Consider the following 13,888-nt stretch of genomic DNA (forward strand, 5'->3'; position numbering starts at 1 on the left):
GAAGACTAAATAAGTGCACTTTTTGACTTTTTATGAAATATGGGTTGGATTTGAGTTGGGTTTGAAGTGATGTGTTAGAGAGGTGATGTGACTTAAATGAGATGATGTGACTTAAATAGGATAGTGACTTTTTGACTTTTTTGATTTTTTAGAAGATGCCAAACTAACCATTGTAATAAATAAGGGGAATATAACCAAAAAAAAAAATGATATACCAATTCATTTAAAAAACAATAATTTTAAAGTAACCATTGTAACGAAAATGGTGAATGAAAAATGTATTACCAACTTAGTAGAAATTTTTTTTAAATAATACCGTGTAATGAGAGAAAATAATTTTAAATAGACAGACTATGGCTTTAGTTTGATCAAAAATATCTTTCCCATTTTCTTTTTATTTTTCTTATATTTTTTTCTTCTTCTCTAATTTTCTCATAGGCGATCATTACTGTAACTCTCTCTGTAGGAGTGGGGGTGGCGCGAAATCAATAGGAGAGAAGGTAGGTGTGTGTGTTGATTTCCAACCACAATGCCAATCAAGCACTCAGCTGGAGAAACACCGGCAAAATAGATTAAACCCAAACAACCTGTCACAGAAAGATAAGAATCCCGCGGTGGTTCGTCCACCCGAGGGCACTTCAACGATCAAGTCAGTAAAATATCTCTCAAAGATAACCAATAGTGCTTAACTCACTAGACATAGCATAAAAGACATACCTTAAACTCATGAGGGTGCCTCTCTTTTATAGTCAACACAAACCTAGTCTCAATAGAAGCCTAGCTTCAATGAACTTAGGATTACTACTAATCTTGGACTCCCAGTAGGATTAGGATAAACTCTCTAAGAGTCTTATCTTTACCCAAACTGAAGTCTTCTTCCATTCTAGGATTCTTGTCCCTTATCTGCTTATCCCGGATTCTGGTATCCTCGCAGATAACCTCGGCCTAGCCGAGATCATCTCGGCATCATGACCAGGACACGTGACACCTCGACTGACACTTCGGTGTCACCTCAGCCACGTTTTGTCATTCAAAAATTATGTCCCCACAACTACCCTCTAGGTTCTATTACCTCGGCATCCTAAGGTGATGGAACCTATATCATTTCTTCTATTTAGCACGTCGGCTAAGCTCGCTTCATCATCTATTGCCGAAGTAAGAACTCGTCGGCTCAATATGACCAAGACATATAGTCTGCTTTCATCAAAGCCTTAGAACCAACAACCAAGTTCGTTCAAGTTTCTCAGTCGAAACCGTCCTCCTAGCTGAGGTATTTGCTTCATTGAATCAAGAACTCTAAGAGTTCTAGTACGCGTATAAGTTGGTACGTACAGTATTTCAACTGTTTTTACTACATGTCTTTCCCCTACTGGACCATACCTGATACGCGCCATCAAGTCGTATCACTTTTGCGTGCGCCGTCTGACAAGCACGTCGTCCAAGGCATTATAATTGCCATTTTGCCACCATATCATGCTTTTGATCAAAATCAACTCTCTCTCCGTCTTTTCACTTCTGCATCTTCGTTCTTGTTCAAACTTTCTCTCTTAAATCCTCCATTACTGCTTTTGCGAAGCTTTCTGTAACCAGTTTCACTCTCTCCCTTCGGTGAGGTTTTTGTTGCACTTCTTTGCTCACCACCACTGTCTAACACCACGCGTACTTCACACCGGCCTTTTTGTAATCTAAACAATCATTCTTCAATGTTAGGCCAAAGTGTCTTCTTTCCTTTTCTAAATGCATTCTTTAATTTATTCTTTCAACGTGGTTGTATGTGCCTTTTTTTTACTCTTGTATGATTCTATACTTAAAATAATTTGCATATCTTCAAAATACACCTTAACTGTGCAATCTCCTCGGGGTGTAACGCCTCGGTTGTACCCATTAATCGGTTTATCTCAGCCTCAGCTTAACACTTGAAAATATTTTTTACAATATTTTCACAAGTGTTATTTACAACTCGATACTTCACTCTTAGCAAGACTTCTGTCTTCAAATTTCTTCCAAGTCTTGGCAACACGGTAATCTAGGCAAGTATGTAGATAACCTTGGCTTAACTTGTAATTTTTCCTCAAAATTTCAACAAGTGTTAAACCAATCTTCTTTTAACATAACCTCGGTTAACTTCAACTTATAAAATTAAATTTCAACAAGCGTTAAACACGTTCTCGGTTTAACTTCAACTTGTAAACTTTAATTTCAACAAGCATTAAACACGTCCTTGGTTTAACTTTAACTTGTAAATTTCAATTTCAACAAGTGTTAAACATGACCTCGGTTTTAACTTCAACTTGTAAATTTCAATTTCAACAAGTGTTAAACGTGACCTCGGTTTAACTTCAACTTGTAAACTTAAATTTCAACAAGTGTTAAACACGTCCTCGGTTTAACTTCAACTTGTAAATTTTAATTTCAACAAGTGTTAAACACGTCCTTGGTTTAACTTCAACTTGTAAATTTCAATTTCAACAAGTGTTAAACACGTCCTCGGTTTAACTTCAACTTGTAAATTTTAATTTCAACAAGTGTTAAACACGTCATCGGTTTAACTTCAACTTGTAAACTTAAATTTCAACAAGTGTTAAACACGTCCTCGGTTTAACTTCAACTTGTAATTTTCAATTTCAACAAGTGTTAAACACGTCATCGGTTTAATTTCAACTTGTAAATTTTAATTTCAACAAGTGTTAAACACGTCATCGGTTTAACTTCAACTTGTAAATTTCAATTTCAACAAGTGTTAAACACGACCTCGGTTTAACTTCAACTTGTAAATTTTAATTTCAACAAGTGTTAAACACGTCATCGGTTTAACTTCAACTTGTAAATTTCAATTTTAACAAGTGTTCAACAAGTGTTAAACACGTCCTCGGTTTAACTTCAACTTGTAAATTTCAATTTCAACAAGTGTTAAACATGACCTCGGTTTAACTTCAACTTGTAAATTTCAATTTCATCAAGTATTAAACACATCCTCGGTTTAACTTCAACTTGTAAACTTAAATTTCAACAAGTGTTAAACACGTCCTCGGTTTAACTTCAACTTGTAAACTTAAATTTCAACAAGTGTTAAACACATCCTCGGTTTAACTTCAACTTGTAAACTTAAATTTCAACAAGTGTCTAAACCAATCTTAGCTTGTGAAATTCCAACTTCCAAGCATTATTCTTCAGCCCTTTGCCCCCTAATGTGAACTTAAGTTCCACTTGGGTTCTTATTAGGCACGTGACTTTGACCTCGTCGCCGATGTAAGATTTGAACAAAGACTGGCCGAGGTTATTAACCTTGGTCTCTTTACTAAGGCACTTAGCTCTAATTTGTGTCTGATTTTGCCGATATAGCAAGTCCAGGTTAACCCAACTTAGTTCAACTTTATTATATGCAAGTAAAGTTTCTACTCTGCCATACAATAAGCCTAAGTCATTCGTCATGTTTCAATCAGAAACATCGTCATAGGACTGGTCGGTCCTATCGCACAGATTTCAAAAATCAAACTAGCACTTTATTATTGCTTCAGCCGTTATGCCCCATTGCCGGCAACCTTTCTCAGGCTGAGGTCCCTAACTCTGAACTCTCTTGGGCTGACCTTCTTGTTGTAAGTGCTAGCAAGTTGTTGTTGGTATGCCCCCAGTCGAATTGCTGTTCTATCGCACGTTGCAGGTGGATTTCAAAGCATTTTCATGCTTTTTTACATAAGCTTCAGCTTCCTTTTGCATGTAAGGCCAAAAGAATCCCTACGATATTGCTCTATGGGCAAGGAATCTGCCCCCTGCATGGTTTCCCTATACTCCTTTGTGGACCTTATATAAAAATTCTTTAACTTAGGCCAAGCCCTTCTCTTCTCGAACTTAATCATCTAGGCCGAGATCTTGTCTTTTGGGATCTGCGATTCGAGATCTGAAACCCGGGATCTGCTCACTTGGGCTATGCTCTTGTCTTCTCGTATCCAGTGTTATCTCGGCTTCGCTTCGGCGAACTATTTCTATTCTCATGTTTGGACGCCTTTGTCCCTGGCGTGTCTTCCTCGGCTCTGGCATACTTTCTATCCTAGCCATCAGCTCTTCCATGCTTTTCGACAATGTCTTTGCTAGTGATTTTCGAAGCAGGCAGTCATCCTTCAAGCCATTTTTAAACAACACGACCGCCACCTCTTGGTTGTATCCTAGTATTCGGTTGAATACCTTATAATACCTTTTGGCATAGGCCTTAAGGCTTTCATCCTCGCAGATCTTCAAGGCCATTAGGGCGTCCACTCTCAATGGCTGTAGATTGTTTGTCACGAACCTGGCCACAAACATCTCGGCCAGACCTTTCCAGGTTTTCACAGTTCATTTCGGCAACTTATGAAACCAGTCCGATGCAATTTCTCCGAAGGATGAGGGGAACACCTTGCAGAGCAATGGCTCGTTCCCGGTGTACAATGCCATCGAGTTTAGGTACAAGCCGACGTGGACATTGGGGTCCGACTTACCGTCATAAATCTGGAATCTCGGCATGCTAAACCTGTTCGGGGCTTCGAATTTGTCCAATTCTACTGAGAACAGCTTTCTCGGCTTGACTGGGGAGGTTACCTCAGCATCTTGTTGCTTCCTTTGTAAGTGATCCCCCAGATCCTCTTTGGTCCATCCAGGAGCTCGGCTATCTCTTAACTTCAGCCTTTTCAGTGCACTACTCCCAGTTTCATTATGGATCTTTTTGGACTTCCCTCCATTGGTCGTATCGAAACAGAGTTCATTCCCCTTGAACATCCCGATGTTCTTTGGTGCAGTCTTCTTTGATTCGACGTATCTTCTGGGATTTTCCATGCTCGACCTCCCGCGAAGGCCGGTGAGAATGTCCCTTGGTCTTGCTATTCTGAGGGACTGCAGGAACCGTTTTCTGCCCCCCTTTCTGGGCGCCTTTCTTGGCTGCTGGAATCAGCGTATCTTGTAGTGGGAACGGTGGCTGCATGAAGTTGTTCTGCATCAGGAAATTGCCGACCGTTTGCAGGTCCACCAATTTGTCTGTCATTCCCTTCATCTCGTCGTCCCTCCACAAGCATCTATCTTTCCATACCTGGAGGTCGTCCTCGTTATAATACCCGCTCCAGTCCGATTTCTTCAGTACGCCGCCCTCCTGGCCGACGTCCTTTCCTCCGTGATTCTTATCACGAATCTCTTCGTTGTAGTTGTCTTCTTCGACGTCAAGGTCAATATGTTTCCCGCTCTTAATAGGGGTGTCGTCTCTAACCTTCTCTTTCTGTCCGTCGTTGGCCATCTATTCTCCTTTCTTTTCCACAAACGGGCACCAAATTATGTGTGTTGATTTCTAAGCACACTGCCAATCAAGCACTCAGCTGGAGAAACACTGGCAAAATAGATTAAGCCCAAACAACCTGTCACAGAAATATAAGAATCCCGCAGTTGTTCGTCCACCCGGGGGCACTCTGACAATCAAGTCAGTAAAATATCTCTCAAAGATAACCAATAGTGCTTAACTCACTAGACAGAGCATAAAAGACATACCTCAGACCCATGAGGGTGCCTCTCTTTTATAGCTAACACAAACCTAGTCCCAATAGAAGCCTAGCTTGAATGGACTTAGGATTACTGCTAATCTTGAACTCCTAGTAGGATCAGGATAAACTCTCTAAGAGTCTTATCTTTACTAAAACTGAAGTTTTCTTCAATTCTAGGACTCTTGTCCCTTATCTGCTTATCCCGGATTCCGGTATCCTCGCAGATAACCTCGGCCTAGCCGAGATCATCTCGGCATCATGACCAAGACACGTGACACCTCGGCTGACACTTCGATGTCACCTCGGCCACGTGTTTGCATTCAAAAATTATGTCCCCACAGTAGGAATGGCCAAAAATGACGAATGGAGGAATTAATGGTGATAAAGAAAGGTAAATAGACAAACGCATCCTTACTTCAATTTTAGAGTACTTAAAATAAATAAATAAATAAAAAGATGAATTTTTTTTGAGTGCTGCTATTAGTATTCCATCAATTATTTTAGACTCCCACTTATAAATTTTAAAACCATTAAAAAAAATTTCTCCCCCCAAATAATATCAAAACTATCCTTGTGAAAATATTTCACTTGAATGCACACCCCCACACCCCAAAAAGCCTCTCTCCCAAAAACCCTAACAAAATCCACGAAGGTGATTACTATTTCATCTCCACATACTTATTTATAACTTGAGAAAATAAATATAAGGTTTTTTGTTGTTGATTCAAAATTTCCCTTTTGTGGGTTCTGCAATCTCTATGAGTTTCGAATGTCTGTTCCCGAACAAATAAGAAATGTTTGATTATCTGTTCCTGAACAAATGAACAATGTTTGGGCTTGTTTTTCTGAATTTTGGTTATATGTTCAGGAGTTTAGCCCCGAAAAAATGATGAACAGTCTTTATTATTTTTGTTATTTTTTTAAAAAACTTACCCTTATAAGACCAATCTCCTCTGAGTTAACAACACTATTAAGGTTATGAATCTCCTATGAGTTTTTATTGTTGTACTCTCTCGTCTCATAGAATTGTGGTTGTTGAAAAAACTTCCACTAATTGTTATTGTTGGAAAAAGTGTAGGTAATCAGATGATTGCCATCATTACCGCTAGAATATTGCCGCCAAAGAGTTTTTAAAGCTTTGCGAGGGGGTAGGTTTTGAAAGTAAGATTTGGAGAAGATGTATAGGTGGTGACGTAGGTGGATGCTCTAATAAATCCTAACTGATGATGTAGTGGATGTGTGAGCTTAATTGTGAGATGAGATGTCTCAAAATTATTAATGTCATTTTTGATAATTTCATTTGAATTTATTATTGCAATAAAAATAAATAAAAAATATAAGATTTAAAATAATTGATAGAATTCTGATAACCGTACTCTTTTTTTTTTTTTTACACATAAGTGTAAATCATAGTATCTAACATATAACTATAGAACCATAGTGATAGTGTAAATTTTTTTTAATTTTTAAATTTTTTTAAATGTTGGGATAATTTTAGAAATTTTAAAAATTATATGAAAAAATCTACTTGTCCATGCTGGGAAAAAAGCATTGCATAGCAAGTTGAGTGTGAAGGGTCAATGGGCCATAGCAGAAAGCGGATTTGCCTTAGGCAACAAAAAACAGGATGGAAAATATCAAAATATCATAATCCAACCAAAAGAAAATATCAACATTGATTTTCTTCTTCTTCTTCTTCCCAAGTGAACATCAAAAATTTCAATCACAGAGCAACTGTATCCAACAAGCAAGAAATATGTTGGGCTCTATAGTCTCAATTTATCAGTTCACTGTACCAAACCAATTTCGGCATCACCATTTCTTTCCATACAATCCCACTTCCACTTCCAGGTAATCTCACTCAAAGCTTGACTGTCAAGAACAGAGCAACAAAGCAATCATATTTAACTCTCACTCTCTCTCTAATTTGTTTGTATGTTCCAAAGATGGAGGTGGCAGAGATCGACTACTGTGGTTAAGTGTTGTAAGAGGGCTGAGCAAAGATTAAGAAAAGACAAGAATTACTATGAGTTGCTTGGTGTTTCTGTGGATTCAAGTACCCAAGATATCAAAGAAGCACACAGGAAGTTGCAAAAGAAATATCACCCAGATATTGCTGGCCAAAAGGTCTCATTCTTTTCGTATGCTTTAATTTATTCAGCTTATTAAGGTCTAAACATGCTATATATGGCTTCTTTTTTTAAAAAAAAAAAATTAAAAAAATTATTAGGGTATTGTTTTTAAATTTTTTCTGCATAATTTGTTCTTCAATATTTATAGTACATAGAATTAATCCACAAAAAATAACCATACTGACTAACATAATCCTTTTATTTAAGCTAAAAATACCCATATTATTGTTGTGATTATGAAGAATTGAATGGTTTCCCAAATCTATGTTTCAGGGTCATGAATATACTCTAATGCTGAATGAGGCTTATAAGGTGCTGATAAAGGAGGGTCTGAGAAGAGAGTATGATTCTTCTATTGGCCAATTGAGAGTTAGTTTTGGGAGAAATGTCACTGACTTGGGTTACAGCTCTTGGAATGGCCCTTTAAGACCCCATGCTCTGTTTGTTGATGAAAATGCTTGCATAGGTCACTAACTAAACTACCCCCAAAAATTCATGCATCAACTTGTTAAATGCAGTTCTTTTTTTTTTTACTAGATTTTTATCCAAACTGTGAATTTCATTTAAATTTAATATTCAAACATATCTTAAATTGGATGCAGGGTGTACAGAATGCGTCCACCATGCGAACAACACATTCATGATGGATGAAGCTCTTGGGTGCGCACGAGTCAAAGTTCAATACGGAGATGATGAGAGAAATATACAGGTAATTAAAATGCACTGTCACATGGAGTCTGTGAATTGAAGCCGTTGGATATGGAACAATCACATGATATTATCTGTGATTCACATTTGTCATCAATTATTAAAAAATTGATAATGAGTATGCAAAACAATTTACACAGGTGTCAATTGATTCGTGTCCTGTGAATTGCATCCACTGGGTGGAGAGAGAAGAGTTGGCAGTGCTTGAATTTTTAATTAGGCCTCAACCAAAAGAAGGGTATGGAGTATTTGGACAAGGCTGGGAAAGGCCTAAAAATGTTTTCATGGCAGCCAAGGCTTTCAACAAGCAGCTCCAACAAGAAGCTACAAATCATCAAAGATGTTAAAATTGATGTATTATTGATTGATGTGTTGATGTTTCTGTATTGTATGTTATGTATCTTTACAAGAGAAATCAACTCTCTCTTTATAGAGAGAAGAAATAACATTGGATACCAAGTGATGATTGAAATCACCGAAAGAATAAAGTGAAAAGAGAAAGTTATACAATTAGCAATATTATATTAACAGCCCCCCTCAAACTCAAGGAGGATAGGTACTAGCCAACTTGAGTTTGAAGAGAGTAACAAAACAGGAAAGTAAACTGATAAATAAAACAGGATAGGAGACACGGTATGGTCGTGTCAGACCGTTGTAGCAGACAGTTTACGGGGTCATGTCGGACCGTTGTAGCAGCTGACCGGAATCAATGTCGGGACAGTTTATGGGGTCATGTCGGACCGTTGTAACAGACACTGTGTGGTCGTGTCAGATCGATGTAGAAGACAGTTTATGGGGTCATGTCGGACCGATGTAGAAGACAGTTTACGGGGTCATGTCGGACCGTTGTAGAAGACAGTTTACGGGGTCATGTCGGACCGATGTAGCAGCTGACCGGAATCAATGTCGGGACAGTTTATGGGGTCATGTCGGACCGTTGTAGAAGACAGTTTATGGGGTCATGTTGGACCGATGTAGCAGACACTGTGTGGTCGTGTCAGACCGATGTAGAAGACAGTTTATGGGGTCATGTCGGACCGTTGGAGAAGACAGTTTATGGGGTCATGTCGGACCGTTGTAGAAGACAGTTTATGGGGTCATGTCGGACCGTTGTAGCAGATTGTGGTGGTGCACCAAGGGGGCGACTTAGGGAGTGCGCCATGAGGTGGCTTGAACATGATACTGTGTATAACCCCCCCTCAAACTCAAATAGGTGTGAAGATAGAAACCTATTTGAGGTTGAAACAAAGGGATTGATAAAGCTGACTGGTGTAGAAGACACTGTATGAGTGTGTAGATAGGCTGCCCAAAAGATATACATGGATGTAGATATCGAGCCCTCAAAAGACGTGCCCTCAAAAGGTGTGCCCGCACCCTCAAAAGGCGTGTCATCAAAAGGCGTGCCCGAATGCATCAAAAGGCGTGCCATGAAAAGGCGTGCCAGTTTGTCGGCGAGAAGAGGCGCGCGATGCGCGTGGCTGCCTCGGCTATTTGGCAAGCAGGAAGAGGAACGACGGCCACATAACCACGTGCATGTGCAAGGGCCCCCTTTGGCTTCCCAAGTCTATCATCCTCATGTTTGCTTCTGCTTCTGTTCGGAATAGCACTAGTTGATGATCAGATTAGATGAGATGTGATCCATACAACACGGAATCATCAACCTCCAAGACAAGAGAGATTGAGAGTGAAGGTATGTGTAGAAAATTCTAGCGGACTAGGTTGAGGTCCGGCGGGCGGCCAAGGCGAGGTTGCCGCCCGCCGGTGAAGCGAAAAATACTAAGTGTTTAACCTTGCTCTGATACCATGTTAAAATTGATGTATTATTGATTGATGTGTTGATGTTTCTGTATTGTATGTTATGTATCTTTACAAGAGAAATCAACTCTCTCTTTATAGAGAGAAGAAATAACATTGGATACCAAGTGATGATTGAAATCACCGAAAGAATAAAGTGAAAAGAGAAAGTTATACAATTAGCAATATTATATTAACAAAAGAAATGGTAACAACTCTCTTCACCTTCTCATTATTATCTCCTATTAATAATAATAATTAGTAATTCAAATTTAATATAGTGTAAGCCACACCTAGAAAATATTGGGTCTACATATTTTGTTTTTGAAGTTAGTTTTTTGAGTACATAAAAAAATAAATATTGTCTGATCAGGTTTACCTATTATACACTTGATATGCCAATCCAATTACACCAAAACACAGAAGACAACTTTGTTATTTTTTTTAGGCAACATGATCACGTGTCCTCTTAATATTAAGTGGGTATACAACCACGTAACAGACCGAGCCTAATAAATAACTTCTCATAATAAAGACTACTTAGGTTGCAATTGTTCATGTGACGAACAACAATTCTGTCTCCAAATCTTTTGTCTCTTTGTTCCAAAACATTGATAACCATTGGACGATGTTGTTGCGGATCTTGGGCACACCAGGGGACACTCACAAGCAAAAACACAAGACTTTTAACGTGGTTCGGCAAACCGGCCTACGTCCATGGGAGCGATGTTGTTATATATCAACAAATGGAGGAGATTACACACTCCCAACTCACTGTCTCTCTATATAACACACTCTCTCACACTCTCTGATACACAAACCGAATATAGCTCTCACTAGCTCTCTCTGTTTTGTGCCTCTCTCTCAGCAGTGTGTTTCTCTCTTGCTTGCTATGTTTGCCGTGTATTCAACTCACCATCACCATTCCATTTTATACACCAAAACAGAAGGTGGAGGAGGCCTCATGGGTGTGTTGGCTGCCAGCCCAATATTCTCCTTTGAGCTGCTGTCCAGTTGAAAGCTTTGTCCCACCATGTGAAGACTTCACATGGCCAACTCCATGCTTTCTCCTTTGTTGCTGGCGCATGGCAAGCCTCATGGCTGCCAACTCAAGCCTCATGGCTTGCCAACTCATGCCAACCTCTTTTGCCTTCCTTTTACCATGTGGGTTGGCCACCCTTCCATGTGGCTGCCAACTCAATTTGGGTTGATCTCCTACAAATCACCCCCTCAACCCATATGAGGTGATCCATAATAGCACCCCCTGCCTGGAGTACCCGGCACCCCCTCACTGGGGTGCCATGCAAAGCTTACTTTGCAACTCTTTGAGATGGCATCTCTCCCTTCCATCCAGTCTTGGAGAGATCCCAATATGTCTCTAATTCAAGAGCAAAAGAAACTTTCTTCCCTGGGACATGCTTTGCTGTCTTGGTCTCTTTGCTCTGAGCTGTCTTTAAAATTGGCCGCAATGGCTCCGTCTTGTGCACCTCCGAACTGCCTCCATGCGTTCTTGTACACTTTGGTTGCCATGTCTGTTGGGTCCTATGTCTCTTCTGTGCATGTCTTGTACGTCTTGCCCGGTAAGTGACAGTAGCTCCGTCTGTCACAACCTTCTCCACAAGCCTGTACAGATTCCCCTCCAGTCGTCCATGTAGCATCACCGTATCTCCATGGATGACTTTGAGATTTCCTTTGCTAGATGTGAAGCTATAACCCTTCATGTCTAGCATACTTAAGGAAATTAGATTCTTCTTCAGTCTTGGCACGTGTCGGACTCCATCCAACGTGAAAATTTTTCCATCTTCCATTCTCAGCCGTACTGTTCCCATGCCAACAATCTTACTCACAGTGTTGTTAGCCACTCGAACAATACCTCCATCATTGGCTTGGTAGGTAGAAAAAAGTTTCTTATCCATGCATATATGATATGTGCTTCCGGAATCTAAGATCCAGTCAGGTTTCGTCATACTCGACGAAACTGTAAATGCATACTCATCCTTAGCATTTACTGCAGCAGCGATATTTGATGAGCTCGCCTGTTCCTTGTGTGCCTTGTCCTCCTTGAGCTTTGCACAGTCTTTTATGAGGTGATCCTCCTGATCACAGTAATAACACTTTCTCCTGAAGCCTGACCTTGATTGCGAACGTCCTCTTGATTTGGATCTACCCCGTCTATCATTGGACCTACCTCAGCCTTGCTCATTTTCTGAGGCAACCATGGCATTTCCTTCTGGGTGTTTGCTACTGCTACCTTCCTGTTTCTTCATCGACTCATGAGAAATGAGCGTAGCAATCACCTCATCCAGTCCAAGAGCATCCTTCCCGTACAATAGAGTTGTCCTGAGATGCTCATATGATGCATGTAGAGAGACCAGCAAGATCATAGCCCTATCTTCTTCCTGGGTCTTGTCTCCAATGGTGTCCAATTCCATTGTGATCCTATTGAACTCGTCCAGATGTTCTGTGAGGTTCGCACCTTCTGGCATTCTAAGTGTATATAGCTGCCTCTTCAGAGATAACCGGTTTGTCAAAGACTTTGACTTGTATCTCATCTATAACTTTACCCATAGCTTCGCCGGATCTACTTCACTGATGACTTCCCGGAGTGTGTTATTCCCGAGATACAACTGAATTGTACTGTTTGCCAATTCCCTCAACTCCTCCCACTTGTCATCCTTCATGTCTTCCGGTTTGTTGGACTTTTTGAGAAGAGCTTTCACCAGACCTTCTCGTGTTAAAATGTTTTTCACCCTTTGCTGCCACAGGGTAAAGTCATTACTGCCATTAAAAGGCTCAATCATGAAACTTGCGCCTTTTCCTGCCATTGTAAATTTCTTCCCTTTTTAAAGAAATTCCGATTTAAGAATCTGACCGTACGGATGGGTCCGGAATATTCCAAATAGTTGGAACGCACTATTGGATCGCCAAAAAACGGACTCCGAATGGCCTAGATCTAGCCAAAAGAGTTTGAATGCCTCCGATTCAAAAACTAACCGTACGGATGTGTCCGGAATACTCCAAATAGTTGGAACTCACTATTGGATCGCCAAAAACGGATTCCGAATGGCCTAGATCTAGCCAAAACAGTTTCAACGGTTCAGATTTGCTGAATCTGGTGCGCCTGAGAAGCACCAGATAATTCCTCCGGATCGGCTGGTCAACGGCGCAGTCAGCGGCTCGGTCAACGGCGCAGGGGCGCGGTCAACGGCGGCTCAGCGGCGCGGCTTGGCTGGCGGCGCGGCTCGGCCTGGTCAGCGGCGCGGTCAACGGCTCGATGGCTCGGCTCGGCTCAGGATGACGTCAGCTTCACGTGCGCCCCCACTCGTCTTCTTCCTTCGTCGGCGCGTGGGGCGCGTGGGTGCGAGTGGCCTTCACTCTCGATATTCAGGTGGCGCGTGGCGGCGCGTTAGAACTCCGATTGGCCTGTGGTTTGAAGTTTTGAACTCCTTTCCTCCTGACCTTCCTCCTGGTATGCTCAAAAGTGGATTTCGACCACTTCAAAATCTGGACACTTTCGGAAAAAACTCGATTTTTCTCCACCCGGGCTCTGATACCAATTGTTACGGATCTTGGGCACACCAGGGGACACTCACAAGCAAAAACACAAGACTTTTAACGTGGTTCGACAAATCGGCCTGCGTCCACGGGAGCGATGTTGTTATATATCAACAAATGGAGGAGATTACACACTCTCAACTCACTGTCTCTCTATATAACACACTCTCTCACACTCTCTGATACACAAACAGAATATAG

General features: G+C 40.7%; 1 protein-coding gene across 1 annotated transcript; it reads left to right on the plus strand.

Moving 5' to 3' along the window:
* Positions 1 to 7,039: 7,039 nt before the first annotated feature.
* LOC114263959 (chaperone protein dnaJ C76, chloroplastic) lies at positions 7,040 to 8,710 on the plus strand. Its single transcript, XM_028204545.2, has 5 exons — positions 7,040 to 7,349; positions 7,445 to 7,625; positions 7,904 to 8,096; positions 8,233 to 8,339; positions 8,479 to 8,710. Exons 1-5 carry the CDS (start codon positions 7,255 to 7,257, stop codon positions 8,683 to 8,685), a joined length of 783 nt encoding a protein of 260 aa, XP_028060346.2. The 5' UTR covers positions 7,040 to 7,254; the 3' UTR covers positions 8,686 to 8,710.
* The last annotated feature ends 5,178 nt before the right edge of the window (positions 8,711 to 13,888 follow it).

This window comes from Camellia sinensis, chromosome 1 (assembly GCF_055761805.1).
Source record: "Camellia sinensis isolate YWXY chromosome 1, ASM5576180v1, whole genome shotgun sequence".
Lineage (NCBI taxonomy): Eukaryota > Viridiplantae > Streptophyta > Magnoliopsida > Ericales > Theaceae > Camellia > Camellia sinensis.